The sequence below is a fragment of the Hibiscus syriacus genome, unplaced genomic scaffold (genome assembly GCF_006381635.1).
Source record: "Hibiscus syriacus cultivar Baekdansim isolate YM2019G1 unplaced genomic scaffold, ASM638163v2 tig00116996_pilon, whole genome shotgun sequence".
NCBI classification, from domain to species: domain Eukaryota; kingdom Viridiplantae; phylum Streptophyta; class Magnoliopsida; order Malvales; family Malvaceae; genus Hibiscus; species Hibiscus syriacus.
The window spans coordinates 1,751,177-1,773,625 of NW_024063512.1; the positions used below are offsets into that span (position 1 = coordinate 1,751,177).

General features: G+C 36.5%; 1 protein-coding gene and 1 long non-coding RNA gene across 2 annotated transcripts; both read left to right on the plus strand.

Annotated features, from left to right (window-relative positions):
• The first annotated feature begins 14,004 nt into the window (after positions 1-14,004).
• On the plus strand, positions 14,005-18,371 carry LOC120193469 (ferredoxin C 2, chloroplastic-like). Its single transcript, XM_039195956.1, has 6 exons — positions 14,005-14,350; positions 14,556-14,619; positions 14,818-14,906; positions 17,561-17,629; positions 17,902-17,946; positions 18,125-18,371. Exons 1-6 carry the CDS (start codon positions 14,105-14,107, stop codon positions 18,167-18,169), a joined length of 558 nt encoding a protein of 185 aa, XP_039051887.1. The 5' UTR covers positions 14,005-14,104; the 3' UTR covers positions 18,170-18,371.
• On the plus strand, positions 14,913-15,156 carry LOC120193470. The gene is made up of 2 exons (XR_005522861.1): positions 14,913-15,080; positions 15,124-15,156. It is a non-coding gene; the product is annotated as an uncharacterized LOC120193470 (long non-coding RNA).
• Positions 18,372-22,449: the final 4,078 nt, after the last annotated feature.

Sequence of the window (22,449 nt, forward strand, 5' to 3'; positions counted from 1 at the left end):
ATAAAGTTATTTTTGTGACATTAAATGTATTAGCTCAGTGTTCAGAATGTTTCTGTTAATAGATTCGTAGGTGTGGATTTGAGGAATATTATCTTTGAATGAGAGTCCCAACTAACTTACCTTGAGAGTAAATTATTGGTTTATATATCAACGGGGTTGATTCAAGTGGTAAGCGACTTAATATCGCTTAAGCATGTCTCAAGTTAGAGTCTTTGTGTACGACCTGAGTCGGTTCGAATTAACCTTGGGAACCGGAAGGGCAACAAAAAAAATGGATTATATAGTGAGTATGGCTAATCATTAATCTTATATTACTATTTTGGCCATATTTATTACTATTATTATTTTTTGAACAATTTCCACTTAGGAGAGGGGAAGGAGAATTTTTAGCTCCTAATGAGTATTGAGCCCAAAACATAAAGAAGAGAGAGGGGTGTAAACTGAAAACTTTTAATCGTTTGCTCATAATGGGTATCATCCCACTTATTACTATTTTTTGGTTTGTAATATTAGAACTTCATATTTTTTTATAATTATACTTATCTATTTAATACGACAAATATGTTTTATGATCAATTAACCCATCAGAGTTGGATCAAATTAGGATATTATATTTTAGCTAAGATTTAGTGTCCAATAACCAATCACTCTTCAAGAATAAAGAATATTAAACTTGAATATGACTACTTCCTAATATCTTATTTTAACAAAGGCGTGTCTATATTGAAACACCAAGCTCTCAAAAATTGGAGTTGTAATAATCTTGAGCATAGAAGTCAATAATCTCCTCGAGATTAAGCTGAAACAAAGAACAATCATTGTTCATCAACCAAAGCATGTGTTCAAACAAGATGGCATCCACGTCCTCCACGAAAATCTCTTTCTTCCCCTCGCCTCTTCCATCAATTACTCGACAACCACCGTCCCCTTTATTCATCGTTTCAATAAAAACCCGGAACGGACTTTTCTCTAACACAAAACACATGATTAAACAATTGAATTACAATCTAAGAAACTTTTATTATGTCCAAATTGTTAGCAAAACTAACACAAGACAAGTGATTGTCTGTTTGAATCAATTAACCTTATCCTTTTGAAGCATAATTTGCAGAACATGGCAATGCCACATGAGTTCGTGTGTAATAAACATGCTGACATGTAAATGTGAAGATGTTATATATTTCCTTTGCAAGTTGATCATACTTTACCTTTGAATCAATTTCTGTCACATTCTGGACATCGTTACAAGTTTTTTTATGCGTAGTACGTGAAGTAAAGAAATAGCTGCAGAGGGTGGCCAAAATTGCAACTTATTATCGATGCTATTTCTACATGTGAATACCATTCATTTACCATTGATCACTTCATATAAGCTTGAGGCAAATGAATGTCCATGTGGAAGTTGCAGTAGCTTTTATTGACATGGTGTTCTGTACCAAGAGATAGTTGTATCTCAGGCTGTTGGTTTCATTCAACTACTCATTTTATTGCGTATCTTCATCAAACCTGTTTCGAATGATTAATATTTTCGTGTCGACTTTACTATTCAGGGTCTGAAATGGTATGCAAAGCGTCTAAGAATAGATGAAGATGAAGATGAAGACGTTGCAGATGAGTTCCTTGATGAAGTCTTACCAGAAATACCAGGTGCAGATAATGAACAGAAGCCATACCCCAAGTTTGAAGTGAAGTGCAGTACGAGACGAGCTAATGTGAAGACTCAGGTGATGTCCCATGATGGTTAAATCCAGCGGTGTTGTTGAGTACCAGGGAAGACTACAATGGTAAAATCAGTGGCTTGATTAATAACAATTAAATAATTATATGGTTTGATTGAAAAAAATTAAAAGATCAAGAGTTAAAATAAAAATAAATAATTTGGCATTTATGCATCAAGAGTTAAAAGATCAAGAGTTAAAATAAAAAAGAATAAATTCAATCTAATGGTTAAAAATATAGTTCTAACAAAACATGGGCGTTTATATCGAAAAATCACCTTTTTCATTTAATATTTCTGATCAGACATCATTCATACTATATTTTTCGATCTAACACCCATTGCAGAAAGGCGCACCCCTGCAGTGTTCTTAACGCTAATTTGGCGTCACGTGGGGTAAGGCGCTCCTTATGCTGACATTGGATAAACGTGTGTATAGCGCGGTCCTTGGGGCGCGCCTTAGGCCACGTAGGGTATAGCATGGGGCAAGGGCCGTGCCTTAGCTTTATCTGATATAATTATGTAAGGCGCGGTATACGTACCGTGTCTTGTATAATTATAATAACTTTTCTCGGCTATAAATATCCTTTCCCCGAAACTCCTCACATCTCATCTCAACAGAAAAAAATTAATACAATAATCCGACAATCTTCATATTGATTAAGAAGTTCGTTCGATTTTCGTTATAAGATAATTGTTATAATTTTTTTATTATACTTATTGTTTATTATGATTATATGAAAAAATATTATATTAATTGTTGTCAATTAATTTCTGTGTTTGTAAAATTGGAAAGTGAAAGCATAATTCGAAATAGTTTTGCGGTGCAGGTAATAATATAAAATTATATTATTTAAATTATTACGTTTATGTGTAAAATATTTATTGTTATATTTTCGTTCATATATTATTTATTTAATCAGGTTGTTTCAGTTATTTTTTTGCAGATTTAATATTGTTGCACTTTTAAACTTAAAGAATGGCGCGACTTTCAGCTATTGGTTATTATGATGGTGAAATTCGAGAAGATGAAAACGACGTTGTTTTCGTATCAAATGAAAGTGTTAAAATATCATTCAAGAGAAACATAACTCTTGAGAAGCTGATAACGAAGATTTCGAGGAAGATTCATGTTGGAAGTAGTAGAAGAATGTCGTCGTTGCAGTACAGATTTCCAACATCATTGTTGCCATTAACTTATACAACGTTCGAACAATGATGATGTTAAAATGATGGTTGAAGCTCAAAGTAATTATTCAAACGCCGATATTGAGATGTATGCAAAATTTGTTCAAGTGTGTGTTGTTCGGGGTCAATCATTAAGCTCCCACTATGGGCTGGCTGAACAAGTTGATCAAGTTGACAGCCCGACGACAGTAATGTGTAATGATTTTAATGCCATAATGGGGAGACATTCATCCGCGACTCCCTTACGATATGTACCGAGTTGGGTCAAAAATAATCTGTATGTCAACATTGCGTCCAGTTCAAGGGGAAGACATTCATCTGCAAATCCCTTTAATCTTAATATGGAGATGCCATCGACGCAACAATTTGTGCAGTTTCCATTTGACATGATGGCTTCAAGCTCCAGGGAGATGCATTCGACTGCGAGTTTTTTCGATCTCAATGTCGATATGCCTTCCAGTTCAATGGGAAGACGTGCATGTAGTAGGTTCTTCGACCTAAATATGGAGAGCATGGAGGAACCATCATCTCTACCAGAAGAACCGCTTCGTGAGCCTGGTGCGGATGGTGCTGAGATTGGACTATTCATTCACCTAGAATCACCGCAATTCAACTCCGATGATGATGATGATGTAGATGAAGTTCCAGGAAATGTGGCACAAACTGACCCTCCAGCACACATGTATGAAGCTGATTATGGTGCAATGTACGGGTCAGAATTTACGGATATGCCTCATCTCGGTGACTATGGATATTACTCATCAATAAATAATTGTAACACCCCAACCCGTATCCGACTCGGATCCGAGTCCGAGGTATCATATTGACTTTTCAAAACTTTTGTTTATACAAAATTAGTGAATAATTTAAAACTTTTATAACATATAACTTATTCAAAACGTTTACAAAACTATTCAGAGCTTATACAATACATTATTTTGAATACATGACAACTAAAACTTTAGTTGTTAACATACATATTATTCATGTTTCTTTTGATCTGACCTTCGGTAAGGAGAACTGACCTGTCTTGCTCCACATTGCTCTTTACTCTTCTCACTTCTGTAACCTACGTGTGAAACAATCACACGCTAAGTCTATGACTTAGTGAGGCAATAAACATATAATGTAAACATTTACTAATAATCATTTCTTACAACTCATATATTGTTATATGTAACAAATACATACATACATATATGTCATTATCATTCATATCCAGTTTATTAATATTATCTCTTTATTAGCCCATGGTACATATCTGAGAACTGTAGATACGTGAGTCTATTGAGGTTGTGCACCACTATACTGTCACCACAGCTCGTATAAATGTCCCGAAGGACCTATCCAGAGGTCACAAAGACCCCGACAACTATCCAGAGGTCATAAAGAACCTCAACAACTGTCCATAGGTCCCGAAGAACCTAGGTAAACTGTCCATATGTCTCGAAAGACATAGGGTAAACCCTCGACTCTTGGCATGCCAACTATACCCCTAGCTCTCATATCACATAACATGGACATTATCATTTATAACATTTCATATCACTTGTTATTTCTCTTCTGTCACATACCACCTGTATGTTTAACCATATATCTCATATCATATCACATGTATTCACGTAGATCGTTTCATATGACTTATACCATTTCTCATTTGATCATGTAACTCGCATGTCATATCATGTAACATATAATACATAATCATATAGGCTTACGGTTTTATCACCTATCATGTTATTTCACATATACACTTTTATATCACATAAACTCATATATATCATGTCACATATAATAATATATGACACATATACCCATAACTTCATATCACATACTTATATCAATTCACACTTAGTCACATGGGTCATTTCTCATAACATATATCACATCACATATGTTCATGGGTATTATCCCATAACATATAAAATAACATATAAACTTATATATGTATTCATGTGTATACTTTCATCTAGCTTATATATCAATGTCACATAACTTATCTTATAACTTATTTGATATTCCTATATATTCTCATCTTATAACTTATATTACCTATGCATATAACCTTATGACTTATTATCAAGTACTCAATTAATGTTCCTATATGGTTCTATCTTTATCATATAACCTATGAGCTATTCTTATATTACCCTATATCAACCATGCTTTGTTTATCTCACTTTTCATATCATTCATTTATCACATATATGTCACTTTGCTTATAACACTTCTCTGGTTTTCATATGATATGTAAATCACTGTCATCTCTTGTTCTCATATAATTCCATATTGTCACTTATCACTTATCACATAGTTTACATCTTATGATCATAGAATCATATCAATAAGACATATACTCATGCACACATATAAATCATAACAAACACATACCTCTATGAATTCATGCATTTTACTATTGGAAATAGACTTATCATAAGTCTTATTTTTCATTTAACATCATATACTAAATAATGTGCACTCACCTTGGCCTCACTAAGTTTCAATCCACTTTATGATTTCCTCTCTTTCGATCGAATCTTAACTTGATACACAACCCAGAACTTGTTCGTGTTCGATATCTACATAATTATACATTGATACATATTAGTATCCCATTGTTATAATCTAATCTATCATTTCTTAGACCATAAGAAATGTCTATTTCAATTTCCCCTTGAAGTGCATCGATGCATTCTTTAACATGTGCATCGATGCACTACCCATGCATCGATACACAAATTACCTTCGATATTTTCATTTTAAAGGGATGCATCGATGCACTCCTTATGCATCGAAGCACCATTTGCATTCGATGTTTCTTCTTTAAAGAGTGCATCGATGCACATTACATTTAATGTACATCGATACACCTTGCCCAGAATTTGCATTTTAAGCCCGAAAATCCATTTAATTCAACTCAAATGCTTCATATTTCATCCCCTTTCATATTCTTTACTTACATATACATATTTGCCCTCATTTCTACTCAATAGTCACTTCTTTAACCTCCCATATCCTATTCTCCTTAAGAAATTCAAGAATCATACCCAAATTTTAACATGTTACAAATCCAATTCTAATACTTCATACATGTTAATTAGATTGATGACAAGTCAAATTCACTCTAAAACCTCATTAAAGAACCCTCTTTCAAGATTTCACTTATTCCTCTCTTTTCTTTAATCCCCTCTATTCTCTTCATCTTATTGTTTCAAGATAATTTAAGCTCTTCTTATGCTTAATTATCACCTACTAATCAAAACTCAACCTTAAATTTCAGTTAATAATCAACAAATAAAGAAACTCATATTTGCCTAGCTTGGGCACGTTGGAGAAGAAGAAATCAAGTGAAGAAGAAGAGAGTTTTCATCTTCCTCTCCCCACGTGTTAATCTCCTAATAAAGGGGAGAAAATATCTTTCCTTGTCAATTGACCATTTTACCCTTTACTTCATTTAATAATTACCAACAACTTTTATGATTTATTTCCAAATAAATCATTGAACTAATACATGGTTCTACTCTAGTCACCAAATTTTGAAACTTTACAATTTGATCACTAACCCGATATTGAAGATGTTACAATAATAGTAAGTTATCTTTAGGCATTGAGTTTTCAAGAAAAGAAGAAGCGATGATGGCTATAAAAAAAATACAATATTCGTAATTCTGTTCAATCCAGAGTCGACCGCTCCATGACAGAAAAATATGTATGTTATTGTGCCCGACGCGAAAACGGATGCAATTGGATGGTTCACGTATCGAAGAGGAAGAGGAAAAACAACAGATGGAAACTAATAGTATACAACGGTCCTTACACATGTTATGCTGGAGGGGTTAACCAAGATCATCCCAACTTGGACTCTGAAATGATATGCCAAGCCATCATGCACATGGTAAAAGCAAGCTCTCATATAGTTATTGCTGTGTTGATTTCAGCTATACAATCGTAGTATGGATATATTATCTCCTACAAAAAAGCTTGGTTGGCAAAACAAAATGTCATTGTGAAACTTCATGGCTAATGGGATGCATCTTACAATGAACTTCCAAGTTGGTTTAGGCTGGTGTGGAGGTTGAATCCTGGGATAATTGTGGACTTCGAAACCTCCTATGCATACCATAATGATCGAGTTCTTCGCGATCGATGTCAATCTACCAGGTTTTTTGGACTTACCCACAGTGCGTTAATGCTGTCAAATACTGCAAGCATGTGGTCCAAATTGATGGGACTTTTTTGTATGGAAAATACAAGCAAGTTTTATTATTGGCAATTGTCCAAGATGGCAATCGCAACATTCTTCCAGTTGCTTTTTCTCTTGTCGAAGGAGAAGATACAAATTCTTGGGCTTTTTTCCTCTGAAATTTACGTGCACATGTTATCACGAGGGAAAACATCTACGTCATTTCAGATCGCGGAGCTGGGATCAAAGCAGCAATGGAGTCTTTGGGTCCAATGTGGCAACCACCCTTTGTTCAACATAGGTATTGTCTCCGACACATTGATGCGAACTACCATGTAAGGTACAAGAAGAATGATGAGCGTCAATTAATTGTGTGCATGGGTAAGTGAAACTGATGTAGTTTGTTTTCTTTCGATCCTTTTAATTTTTGCAAAGAAAGCAAGTTAGTAAGTTATACATTTGTTTATCAGGTTACGAACTACTTCCTCGAACGTTTAAATCAATGCTTCAAGATTTACGGGCGAAGAACGAGGAAGGATACAATTACATCACCTAATCGATAAAGAAATGTTGACGAACGTATATGATGGTGGATATCGATATGGACAAATGACGACCAACTTGACAGAGGCAATAAATTCAACCTTAAAGGGTGCACGTCACTTACCAGTAGCGACTTTGGTAAAGACTACATATTTTTGTTTGGGGGCACTTTTTGCGAAGCTCGGGGGACAAGCTCAAACCTGGATGCAAGGCGGTTATGTCTATCACCCTAGATTAGTTGCAGATCTACAGAAAAAAAATTATGCTTCAAATGGAATGTCAAGCTTCTCTAGAAGGCATGAAATGTTTCGTGTCACAGAGTTACCGCGACCTCTTCAAGGGATTGAAGCTGTGTCGTTAAGAGTAAATCTAAGGGACATAACATGCGATAGTAGCTTGCTCGCATACACGTCAAGACTATAACCATTTTGTGGATCTCGTATACCTACTATTTGAAGTTTTTAAGGTATACGAATTTGAGTTCCCCCCATAGGTAATGACAAAGACCCTGATGAGGTTCAAGATTGCCTTCCGATTGTACCAAATCCGAGTTTATTGAGGGAGCGTGGTCGTCCAAAATCTAATTGAATTCATTGCGATATGGATATTCGAGAAAGATCTAGACAAGACAGAAGATGTGGGCATTGTATAAACCCAGAACACACTAGAAAAATATGTCCACTTCTGTTGTCATCAAGTAACAATTGATGAGGAAATGATGTAGTTGTTTATCAAATTATAATTCTTGTACTTTAATTTGCATTTACTTCAAGTTAATGTTATTCGATAACCGCTGATGAAGATTAAAAAAATAATTCAATTATACGAGATTGGACGTTGGCGTTATATTAACGAATAATTGATATTAACGATACAATAAGTGTTAAATGGTAAATGATAACCAAATTACAATAAATTATATTAAATGGTACTAAACAAAATTAATCAAAATAAATTAACAAAAAGTCCAACATATTTAACAAAATAAATTTAAATCAATCCAACCACATTTACGAATTAAAGTAAGTATTAAATGATAAATAATAAAAAAATTACAATAAAAAAGTCAATAAACAACTACAATAAAAAAGTACTAAATACAAATATAATAAAAAATAAAACCTATCGATGCATGCGACGTAAATGTGTTCCGCAGGGCGGTGGCTGTCGATCTCGAGGAGGATTTCTTCGTATCACTAGTTATGACTCATCGCTGTCATCATCATCGTCGTCAGCAGCTACATTTTTTTTATGAGGAGCTGGTGACGATGAAGCACCTCCATATAATAAGGACCCTCGAAGTGTATGACTGACTATCTCACTGACCTGCGAAAACTGGGAAAACTCATAAAACCCAGACATCGCTGAGTGTGAAAACTGTACAGGAGGTGTCTGTGCTACGGCCATGGGTGATGAGGCTGAACCAGCCAAATATCCAGCATATGAACCCCAAGTCAGATATGCAAACATAAACCCATAATAGCCTCCAGGAGGGGTCATAAAACTCTGGGACGGTGGCGGCGGCGGGGTCATAAAACTAGGTGAAGGCGACGACGACGGCATCTGGTAATGCAAAGGCTGTGGCGACATCCTATATGGTTACGGTATGTAAGTCGATGGATATGGTGGCTAATGTGCAGGTCCTGCTGGTGCAGTTGAGGATGAACCGAAAGCACCTGCTCTCCGTCCACAAGCCGGGGGACGATGGTGATGTGTCGGTGAATGTCTCTATCGACGTCGTGAAAGGTCTGCCCTCGTGCATCATCGAGAAGCAGAAACAGTTTCTCGTTACTGTTGAACCACTCATAATAACCGTCAACAACCATTAAGAGGTCAAGTAAAATGGGCTCTCTACGAGGAAAGCGCCGATATCGATCCTCCCACAATACGACCCACTCATGATGCCTCACCAACCAATCTGTATCTGTCTTGTCGTGTCTATCTGTGCTATGTAACTCGTCCATATTGCGAGGTGCTTCCGGAATTGGTTGAAAACAACCAAATTGCCGGAGCACACGATCAGTGGAGTGCCACTCAACGGTCGCATAACAGATCAAATGGACTATCGCCATCCAAACATCTGATGGCCCCTCAACTCAGGTGGGATCACCGTCCTTACATCATCATTAGAATATGGCACCCATTCAAACTAAAACAAATATATATAATTTTTATCAAAATAATAATCTAATTATACAACTATAATCTAAAATCAATTTTTAAACATTAAAAGGCATACTTGTGTGTCAGCCTTCTGATCGATTAGCACCATAATTTTTTCTAAATCATCAGGTAGCTCCTAATGATTTTTCCTATTAGTAGACCATCTATTCAAGGAAAACAATTTATTATATGTTGTATCAAATGATTAATATACGAAATCAATTTTACAATTACCTCAATAGTAGTGGAAATACGAATGTGTTCTTGACAATGGGACATAAAAAGGGCAATCGATACCATGCCCAAGACTGCAGCAGCAGGAGACATCTGCCGATAGCATTTCTCCTGTAGTCAATGACTTGACACATCTCCCTGTACAAGAAAGCCAAAACTACCGAGCCCCAACTCAGTGATCCGACCAGATGAAAATCGCTAAGATATCGCAACCACATGCAGTGAACTTGGTTGCACGATTTTTCCGGCATTAGCAACCCTCCTATCAGCTGCAGTATGCATGCCCGTGCATACATTTTAACTTCATCATCAGAGGCGTCATCGTTCAACTCCCGAAAATTGGCATCTAACCAATTTAACGGTATTCGACCACCGTTAAAATTTTTCGGGACACGTCCTAGATTTTCCCGACACAAAGTAGTCCAGGAATCCTGCGCGATCCCTGATGTCACATCTCCAACCACCAAAAGCCCCAGGTGCATAGCAACATCCTCAAGTGTAATCGTGCACTCTCCGCACGGAAGATGGAATGTGTGGGTCTCCAGCCTCCACCGCTCTACTAAGGTAGAAATAAGGTGTGGTTCTATCTTACAGTGACCCTGATATCTACATATATAATCGAATCCAGTGTCTACTAAATACGTCAAGACACAGCTAGGTATCACTAACTTAAGGTTCCTAATAAAATGATCTAATATACAGTTTTTCTCCTAAAATTAAATAATTACAAAAATTAATTCTTAATCTAATAATCATGCATTGAATAAATCAACAAATTATTACTATTAATTTAAATTAAATTAAATTAAAACGTTAAAATGTTACCGTATTAGCAAAGTGTCGAGATATATGATTTTCATCCAAGCGAAGTAGACTGCCTTCCATTATATATCTGCAAAAAAATTTATATAAGTAAAATATTAAATAAATTAAATACTTATATAAATTAAGGGTAAAGTATAGTAATGGTCACTGAACATTTCTGAATCTTGCATTTAGGTCCCCCAACTTTTAAAACTTGTAATACAGTCCCCCAATATTTATTCCGTTTGCAATATGGTCCCCGCTATTAAACCACCGTTAGAAAATTAGGATAAATTATATAAATGATAATTGAACTTTTCAGGCACTTGAATTTAGGTCCCCCAATTTTTAAAACTTGCAATGTAGAGTCACATCCTTTTGCAGCTATTGCTGATGCTATTGCTGATTGCAGCCTCGCCATAACACTTTATGGCAATTATTTGAAGGTTTTTTTCCTGCAAACTGATTTATCTTTGTGCTCTGACCTGTTCATATGATTTTCTATCGAAGGAAGTGGTTTGAGGAATTTGAGTAGGGAGATTGAATCAGTCGGTCCATTGTGTATTCCAAATAAAATTGGTTAATCTAACTGAAAAATACCTCCAAAGGGAGAAAGTGAATGAAGTCATCTAATAGCTACTAAGCATATGCGCAAGCTCAATTTGTAGGACTGCCTGGATAATTTTATCATTGTATTGACAAGCATACGATTCTTTCTTATCAGCCTATTGTTTATTCTGTTCTAAGCAGCAGTGGTTGGCACATAAAATGTTACTGAAAGGTGCAATAAACTATAAATGTTGAATATGAACAAAAGAAAAAAAGGAAATTATAAATGTTGAATACTAAGGACATAGAAAATGCTAACCAATCCCTTTACTAGAAAATATTTTTAATTTGCTGGTTAAAATGGGGAATTCCTTGTTCTCTTCTCATTAACAACAATTATTTTTTCCAGTAGTTCTCATGTATGCCTGATAAGTTTGGCTTAGTATTGTGTTGTATGGATCTCAAAAGTAAGCAGCAACAGAAAATGATTGTATGAATTCTGGACTCTGGACTTTGGGACTACATTTTATTATTTTCTTTTTAGATATCTATTGCAAGTTTTCACTGTTGGAAAATATTGCTTTCTGATGATTGGAGCTTCAGGCGCATCCTTTGTTGTGTGTTTATCCACTTTCAATACATTTTTTTGGCTTTCTATCACCTTCTAGGGGAATTTCTTGATTTTATACTGTATAGGATGCGTGCTTGAACCAAAGTCAACATAAATGGTTAGATTTATTGTGAAATTTAGATCATTTTAAAATTTCTTGCAGCACTTTCTAGACGTGCCACATTATATGAGAAGATTAGAGATTATGGGAAAGCAAATAGTGATCTTGAAAGACTTCTTTCTCTTCTCATGAAGCAAACGGAGATGACCAATCAAACTGGATTATCTGAAAGATCTGTTAACTTGGCAAACGATACTAGACATGCTCGTTCGTGGCTTTCTGAAATTGAGGAACAAAGCAAAAAGGAAGTGCCTTTGGATTTCTATCTCATCTTGTGAGTTTCTTATGTACTTGGATCTTGATGCTAATATCTTCTTTGGCTTAATATTAAATACTTCGTTAGCTTTTTACCTTAAACCTTTCTAATATAATTGTGTGGGTAGTAAATTTTAGATTTCATGAAAGGGGTTTAAGACTTTCCATTCATCTATAACCATGTATGTTATTTTTACTGTAATGGCAGGGGGATTGAACCATCTGCTTCACCAGCAGAAATAAAGAAGGCATATCAGAAAGCTGCTCTTAGGCATCATCCTGACAAGGTTTCTTATATCTGCTGCTATACGCATATTTTTAGAATTTTGGTGGTTATCTGATAGGTTTTTTACACATGTAGGCTGTTCAATCCCTGGTAAGAACTGAAAATGGAGACGATAAAATCTGGAAGGAGATAAGAGAAGAAGTCTACAAGGATGCTGACAAACTATTTAAGATAATTGGAGAAACATATGCAGTACTTTTAGACCCTACCAAGGTATATGTTATCCTCTTCGAATTTTGGAGGAGCATTATAATAACTTTATTTATTATGGTATATGTTATTCTTTGCAAATATGGCATTTATCTTGCAACATTGTCTTTCTGCAGCCCTCAAGGTATGACTCTGAAGAAGAGACAAGGAACTTGTAGAAGAAACATTTTGCACATACATCCAGAGCAGTTGCAGATGGTTACAGTTATTCGTTCGATAAAAGCAGTGGTATGCAATCACGGAGGGATGCCAGGAGATCATTTGGCTACTCGAGCTCCAAAGGGTCTAAAGCCACTCGTTCTAACATATTCTTTTGACAGTTGTGGTAAGTACTGTGAGAAACGTGATCCCACCTTGGCAGTTGTGGCTTACCGAAGAGGACAATGTGATGACGAACTTATGAATGTCACAAATAAGAACTCGTTGTTCAAATTGCAGGTCAGTTTTTAAAAGTTGGGGACCTAAATTCAAGTGCCTAAAAAGTTCAATGATCGTTTATATAATTTATCCTAATTTTTTAACGGTGGTTTAAGTTGGGGGATCATATTGCAAACAGAATAAATGTTGAGGGACTGTATTGTAAGTTTTAAAAGTCGGGAGACCTAAATGTAAACTTTAGAAATGTTCAGTGACCATTACTATACTTTACCTATAAATTAAATACAAAATATTAAAAATATAATAAAATATACCTTAAATAGATAATATAAGAGTATTTGAGAGAAGTTGAGAGAAATTGAAAGAAGTTCGTATGATGAAAGTGATTGAGGATGAGGTATTTATAGGGAAAGATTGGGGAGTCAAGCGTCGGGGTAAGTGGATAATTAAACCTAAGGCGCGTCGTAGGGGCGCGTCGTAGGGGCGCGCCTTACTGACGCGTGGCAGATTCACAGGTAAAGCGCGGCCCCTGCCCTGCGCTATACCCTACGTGGCCTAAGGCATGCCTTAGGGGCCGCACTATACACACGTATATCCCATGTCAGCATAAGACGCGTCTTATCCCACGTGACGCCAAATTAACGTTAAACGCATTACAAGGACGCTTCCTTTACAAAAAAAAAATGTTAGATAAAAAAATATAATATGTGTCCGATAAAAATATTAATTGAAAAAAGTGATTTTTGGGATAAACGCCCAAAACATGCATGGAAAAAAGGAAAGTAGGATATCTAAACCTCTCTCCTTTGAATTGTTTTATCTCGTCGTGACCAATAACTGCTTAGATTCTGAAACCGGTGTCAATGGACCTAGTGGTTACCTGCACTTCCTTCACTTCCCTCTACCGGCAAAAGCCACTTCACCCCCGAATCTCATCTCCGAAAAGTGGTGCTTTTTCCTTCAGATGCCGACGCAAAACTACGTCTGAGCTCCAGTCGCCGGTGAGCGCTATCAGCCCCAACGGTAATCCTTTCCCTTCAATTCCTACTCATAAAGTCACCGTCCACGACAGAAAACAAGGTGTCGTTCACGAGTTTGTTGTTCCTGAGGTACGGCGTTTCACTCCGCTTATTCCTTAGAAAAATGCGGAAGAGACGATTGATCTACTTTGTAGTTGGAATAAAACAATTAATTCTCAATTAGTAAAAAAGATAATTAGGACTTGCATATTTTTTTTTGCTTGCTATTTATTCGATAGAACAACTTAATTGATTGATTAGAGACTGATTTAGGGATATTTGACTGAAATTGCAGGACCAGTACATACTACATACGGCTGAATCTCAAAATATCACACTTCCATTCGCATGCAGGCACGGTATTGTTATTTAAAATCCGATTAAGTTTTATTTTTAAATGAAATAAAACGGTGTCACATTTATCGATGATTTGAGTTTTGGGTTATATCATTATAGTTGAGCTCAGCTTACTTATTGGACTTTTAAGTCTGTTTTGAATGTTAATCTTTGTTTATTGGATGAAATTGTGTTCAATGAATAGTTTCTTTACATGGCAGGTTGTTGTACTAGCTGTGCCGTACGTGTAAAGTCTGGACAAATTAGACAGCCTGAAGCTCTTGGGATATCTGCTGAACTGAAAGCAAAGGCATGACTTTTATGTTTCTGATTTCTGGGTTATGAATTCATTTGCTTGTTTTGCTTCCTTTTCTGGAATTTTAGTTTCAAATCAAAACTTCAATGCTATTTCATTGTATTCAAGCCTTCAAATACTGTTTCATCATCTTTTCATGTCTTACTCATCAAATTTATCATATCATAGGTTTCTATTTGAAATCAAGTCATTGCAACTTTAAGAATCGTAGTCATTTAACCAATGGGCGAGGTATCCAAAGATATATAATTGTTTTGTAGACACACAAGGAACGTAAACTTAAACGGAAGAATATTCATAACATGGCCTCGATCATTTAGATTAACCAGATTAAGAGTTTACTAGCATAATTTGGAAGTAATCTTCTTCACATCGATGCTAAATTTTGCTGAAATTTCTATAGGTCATAACTGAACAAATGTCACACCACCAATTTTAGGTTCATTTGATTCTTAAATTAACGAGTAACTTTCTTTTTTAACAAGCTTAGTTTATTATTGGTTTTTCTAACCAACAATTGTATGTACAACGGTGAGTAGTGTTTATGACGGTTTACACAATGGTTTAGGGTTTGAGCTTTACACTTTCTGGTTTTAGTGGAGATCCGCAAGTCAGGGTGGACTCTAGGCTTCTTTTATTAGTTTACTAGCATAATTTGGAAGTAATCTTCTTCACATCGATGCTAAATTTTGCTGAAATTTCTATAGGTCATAACTGAACAAATGTCACACCACCAATTTTAGGTTCATTTGATTCTTAAATTAACGAGTAACTTTCTCTTTTTTAACAAGCTTAGTTTATTATTGGTTTTTCTAACCAACAATTGTATGTACAACGGGTGAGGTAGTGGTTTATGACGGTTTACACAATGGTTTAGGGTTTGAGCTTTACACTTTCTGGTTTTAGTGGAGATCCGCAAGTCAGGGTGGACTCTAGGCTTCTTTTTATTTCCCCTCTTTGTATTGTGTCTATCTTTCTCATTTATACCTCCATTCTCTTAGAACTTACTACTATCCCAGGACCAGCTCATTGGTCGGGGCTCGAGGTATGATATACCATATTTATTCTTTATGTTGTCGATAAGAGGTGGGCCCTCCTATTTATAACTCCATTCTCTTAGAACTTACGACTATCCTCTTTATGTTTTTACTTGTTCCGATATTTCGACATTTTGTTTTGTTCCTCTCTAGGTTATGATTCACCTCTTTTGATTTGGGTGGAGATTCATGTCTTACATCTCATTATAGTGAGACATCTTATTTCGGGACAGTTTCGCTGAGTGTGCAGAGACATCCCTACGATCTCTTTAGCACCGGTCTAACGATGTTGGAGTCTATGACATCTTCGCTTGTACAGACAGAGGGTATAAACCATGAGGACTTTGACGTTCCACTCTTTTTGGTGTGGGCAGAGAGTCGTAGATTCATCTCACTAACTAGCATTCTAATAAGAGCATCTCATTTAGAGACATGACTTACAGAGGCATCTCCATAAACTTGTGTTGAAACTCATAGTCATCTTGATGTTCTTAATAGCAGAGGACTTGTGGTGGTTCACTCTTTTTGATTTGAGCCGAGAGTAACAAAAATTAATACATTTCCCTTAATGGTGAGGATTTGTGGGCATCTTCGTGGCTCAATTGGAGGTCTTCGAGCGGAGGGTCTACAACATCTGGTTGTTGTTGCTCCTCTGTTGCAGAATTTCTAGCGTTTTCATCTTCTTGTTCCCCGACCGTTCGTCTGTTGATAGCTAAGAGTTCATTCAGAGCACTTTGCATGGTTTTCTATTATTGTTTCCCATACAATTGACGTTGCTGGTGGAGTACTTGGGAAGTCCTAAACTGTTCTTGGAGTTGTCTGAGCTCTGCCGGCAACGAAATTAGCTGGAAGGAACTATAATCCTGTGAAAGCCCTGAGTTGGTTGTTTCTTGCGATGAAGATGCTGAATCCCAGGATAAGCCGGAAAATATTGCTTGTACCGGTCAGTTTGATGTTCATAAAAGCCTTGTCGTTGGACTGGTTGATTGCGAATATGACTCAAATTCACTTGCATGTTTTTCGTCGGGTTATTGGGCAGATCCTGACCTGGGTGCTAGTTTTATTATACTTCTTCACAAGCTTCCGAGTCATGGGATTTGTTTTGGGTTTACTATGGGTTAAGTATCTTGATTGATTCTATCGGCTAAGAAGATCGTCCATGTTCACCACATCAATATTGATGTACAACGGGTGAGGTGGTGTTTTACAACAGTTACACGGTGATTATGAGTTTAGGGTTTACACGGTAGTTTCTGGGCTTCTTTTCTTCTCTTTGAGTTATGCCCATCTTTCCCATTTATAACTTCTTTCTCTTGGAACTTGCGGTTATCCTAGGATTAGTTCATAGATCGAGGTCTGAGACATTAAGTTTATTCTCTCTGTCATCGGTAAGTGGCGGGACTCCTAATTTTTTACCCATGTGCTTCTGGACTTTTTTGAAAACAACGAAATGGTGTAACAGCATTCATAAGTGAAAAATGTACCGAATACGCACTCACAGAGAGAGAGAAATTATACTACCTCATGTTAAACTTCTTGCATGTTTGTTCTATTTAGTGTTCTGAGTGTACTGTGTATTTCTTTCTTCTTATTTTCGGGGCTTAAATGCAGGGATATGCGCTTCTTTGTGTGGGGTTTCCTTCTTCTGATGTTGAGGTGGAAACACAAGATGAGGACGAGGTAATGTATAAAACCCTCCTCATTTATTTAGGAGAACTGTTATCTGTTCTTTGTATGATAACCAAATGAAGTCATTGTAACCCGTCAAAGGTGGATTGCCGACTCATAAGCCTCAAATTTCTTGTGATATGGGCATTTGAATTTGTCTTCATCGGCATTTATCTGATGTCCAAGAAATAAAGAGAACTGCCAACTCATATAGGATTTCTCGAGTGTCTTTAAACCTTTATTTATACGTGTCAAAAATAACTTGAGTTTGCTGGCATGTGCAGGTGTATTGGCTCCAATTTGGAAGATATTTTGCTCGAGGACCAATTGTAAGCCCACGACTTCTGAAAATTTTGTACCATTTAATATGCAACAAGTAGTAGTAGAAGACAAAAGGATAGTTTAAAAGGAGCTAAGCTGATGCACAGCTATTGCCCCTTTCAGGATTTAATGCTTAATTAACTCTTTTGAAATGGTCTTAAAATTGTATATGTGGAACTTTGGCAGGAAAGGGATGACTATGCATTGGAGCTAGCCATGGGTGATGAATAAGCTACTTACATTTTACAAGTGAAAGATGAGCATAAACCATGAAAAGCCTGCTGCGGATTCTTTATCTTGGCCTTTTATGTCATCATCTTAATTTTGCCCCTCCCCCACAAATTACTATGATTATGACTCATGGAACTGGCGGTCTTGACTTGTTTAAGTTACATGATTTTAACTTATTCTATGTATGTTTTCCCCGTGCCAATTTAGCATTTTCAGCAGTTTTCCCCCATATGATTGCACTCAATTGTATGTCATAATCTTTAATAAGATCATTTGTATGTACAGTAGCTACTCTTGAAATTGTGCTTCATCGTATTTAAAAAAGGATGATGAAATATTTGATAGACAGGGAGTGAGAGAGAACGCAAGGAAATCCGGTTGCATGCTGAAGCTTCCGATTGCAGAGATTCAAATGATGAACTATGCTTTTTGTTAGAGGTCGCACATCATATGTTTCATGACCTTCTTGGTTATGATAAAATCGAGATCAGGTTTGGTGGGAGATTACCAGACACGTATTTGAATACTAGGACTGACATGGATGTAATGCTCCCAATTCCACGCAAAATCCATAATCCACGATGAAGGCAGAGAATCCATTTCCAAGTTTCTGATTCAACCAAAAAAAGTCTTACCAGCTATGAAGTTCTCAAGCACTTGTAAACACGCAATGGCCCTTTGATTGTGTTTCTTCTAATCAAAATTTGTTGATTGTGATCCATTAGAATGATTTTTTCCTCTTATCTCCTTTGATACTCTCTTAAGGACCACTAAGGTTCCCTTATCAACAAGAATAAGGTCACAATGCTGTTTCTGGGCCTTAAACCTTACTGCTTCACATTATTATTATTATTATTATCCTTTGTCCAAAAGGTCAGGTAGGGGAGTGAATCATCTTTGTCCCTCATATTACCTTAAGTGATGGGTTCTAAACTTACTAGGAGTACCCCCTTCCTTTCCCTAGAGTCTCCCTTACCCTCATTCTAGATAGGTTTAGGATTAGAATTAGGATTTATCAAAAAAAAAAAATCCCTCCTAAAATTTTATAAATTTATCCTCCTAAAATAAAATCACATGTTTGTCGTGAATGTTTTCTTCTTGAAAGTTTGCTGACCTCCATTTCTTCAATCAAGTTTGCTGCCTTGTGTCATTTATAAATGTCCTTGTATATATTCTACTTCAGTACCCAAATAACTTAATTTTGTGTATCTTTGTTCGTCTGGTTTGCATGATCGAATTTTTTTATAGCAATTGCCAAACATGTTGCCTTCTTGTTCGTACCGGAGTTAGTGGCGGATCTGTTGCGGAAGACGGCTATCAGATAGAGCAAAATCGCAACTGATAATTTGAGAAAATAAAAATGAAGATAAAAAGAGACACAAAATTTACGTGGAAAACCCCCTAAATAAAATAGGGTAAAAACCACGGGCAACGGTAGAAGAATTTCACTATGAGAAAATAAGAATTACAACCTCTCTCGATCTACCAAGGAGAAATCAATGATAATTCTCTCTCGATAAAAAGGAGAAAACAACTCTCAAGAAACTCTCTAAATTCTCTCTAGTATTGGAAGAAAGCTAGAATGCTTTGTGATGATTTTGAAGCTAAATGAGCTAGGGTATTTATAGTTAAATTTTAAGGACTAATCTTGTAAATACCATAAAGTCTAATGACTAAAATTAATTTTTCCATTCAAAATATTCAACACCTAATTCATGCCTACCATTCCCTTTTTCAAAGTTTTAGGTGGAATTGATTTTTTTTCCAATTCCAACTTTCGGTGGGAATTTATCAATTTTCAACTATCTCCCACTTGAAGATTTGATTGGAACAATCATATCTTCACACCATTCTTTCTACCTTGTACCATCATGTTGCTTACATTTCTGACAGACCACAAGAGGATCGACACCAAGTAAATTTATCAGTGTTGATCGCCTTTGTCATGAAATCTGTTATGTTGTCTTTGGTATGGATCTTCTGCATATCTACCATCCCTTCTTCCACTTTTTCACGAATGAAATGGTACTGAACTCGTATGTGCTTTGTCCTTGAATGAAATGCTGGATTCCTTGCTAAATGCAAGGTACTTTGACTATCACAAAACAGAGAGACATACTCTTGATTGTGCCCAAGCTCCTCCAATAGCATATTCAACCAAATTGCTTCTTTACTGGCTTGTGTAGCTGCTACATATTTTGCCTCTGTTGTGGATGTAGCCACAACTGACTGCAATTTTGAAACCCAGCTTACAGCTCCACCAACAACTTTGAACACATACCCTGTAGTAGATTTGCTTTTATCCAAATCCCCTGCATAGTCAGAATCTACATACCCATTGATTAGTAAATTTGATCCTCCATAACATAATGCAACATTTGAGGTCCCTTTGATGTATCTCAAGACCCTTTTTATTGTATTCCAATGCTCTTTTCCTGGATTCGCCATGTAGCGACTAACCACTCCTACTGCTTGTGCAATGTCTGGTCTTGTGCATATCATAGCGAACATCAAACTTCCCACTGCTGATGCATACGGTACTCGAGACATCTTCATCCTCTCTTCTTCACTGCTAGGACTCATACTAGAGGATAATTTGAAGTTAATAGGAAGATGGGTAGAAATTGGCTTACAATCTTGCATGCTGAATCGTGACAATATCTTCTTCAAGTAATTCTTTTGTGAAAGTCAAATCTTCCTATTACTTCTGTCTCGGTGAATTTGCATCCCTAGAATCTTGTTTGCTGATCCCAAGTCCTTCATTTCAAATTCCCTAGCCTGTTGTGCCTTCAATTCTTCAATACGATCTTTGTTGGGTCCTGCAACCAACATGTCATCCACATACAACAACAATATAACAAAATCGTTATCACCAGACCTCTTGAAATAAGCACAAGGGTCTGCATTAAGTCTGTTGTATCCAAGGCACATAATTAAGGAATCAAATCTCTTATACCAACACCTCGGCGCCTGCTTTAGACTGTACAGAGATTTGTTCAACCTGCAAACCAAGTTCTTCTTTTCTTCTTCTTCAAAACCTTCAGGCTGGAGCATATAAATCTCTTCTTCAAGATTTCCATGAAGAAAAACTTTTTTAACATCTAGCTGCTCTAGATGTAAGTTCAATGTAGCACACATTACCAAAACTACTCGAACTGTTGTTAGTCGAACCACAGGAGAAAATATTTCATTGAAATCAATACCTTCTTTTTGAGCATATCCTTTGACCACCAGTCTTGCACGATACCTCTCAACTTGATCGTCACCATTTCTCTTGATTTTGAAGACCCATTTGTTACCAATTGGCTTCCTTCCTTGTGGTAGTGGCACAAGGTCCCATGTATTATTTTTATGAAGGGCTTCAATTTCTTCTTGCATCGCCATCACCCACAATGAAGCATCTGAGTTGTTTATTGCCTCCTGGTATGTTGATGGCTCATTGTCCTCTGTTAAAAGGCAGTATGCAATATTACCTTCTATAACATAATCTGAGTGCCAATTGGGACGTCTTCTTACACGATCTGATTGACGAGTTGTTGGTGCTTCAGAACTCTCTGGTTCTTGTTCATCATGTGCTGGTTCTGCTTATGAAGAATCTCCTTGTTCAAACTCCTTTTCCACATTTATCTGTGTAGTCTCTGACTTTTCAGTGCTATCATTATCTTCTTTTCTTTGTAGTTTATCCTCTACAAAGAAACCCTGTTGATGATCACTTTGCGGGCAGTGGGATCCCACAAGCGATACCCTTGACTCCATCAGCATACCCCAAGAATTTGCATTTCCTGGATTTGGATCCAACTTTGAGATTTCTTGGGAGTTGTACATCACGTACACAATACTTCCAAATATATGGAGGTTTGAATAATCAGCTGGTTTACCAGTCCACATCTCCATTGGTGTCTTCAGCTCTATTGCAGTTGATGGAGCTCGATTCACCAAATAACAAGCGGTATTGACTGCTTCTGCTCAGAATGATTTTTCTAGGCCTGTATCCCTCAACATTGCTCTTGTTCTTTCTAACAAGGCTCTGTTCATCCGCTTTGCCACTCCATTTTGTTGAGGAGTGTTTGCCATGTGAACTATCTTTTGATGCCTTCTTTCCTGCAAAAGTCATCAAATTCTTCGCTTGTGTATTCTCCCTCCATTATCTTTCTGAAACACTTGATCTTATTTCCAGAATCAAGTTTCACCCGCGCTTTGAAGATTTTGAAAGTTGAAAACACATCTGACTTCTTCTTAATAGGATACACCCAACATCTCCTAGAGTAGTCATTAATAAA

Bases quoted from the DNA above. Each gene is read 5' to 3' on its own strand.
- LOC120193469 (XM_039195956.1), top strand. From the start codon at position 14,105: ATGGACCTAGTGGTTACCTGCACTTCCTTCACTTCCCTCTACCGGCAA. The intron at 14,620-14,817 runs GTATTGTTATTT...TTTACATGGCAG, and splicing joins TCCATTCGCATGCAGGCACG to GTTGTTGTACTAGCTGTGCC. The intron at 17,947-18,124 runs GTAAGCCCACGA...GAACTTTGGCAG, and splicing joins ATTTTGCTCGAGGACCAATT to GAAAGGGATGACTATGCATT.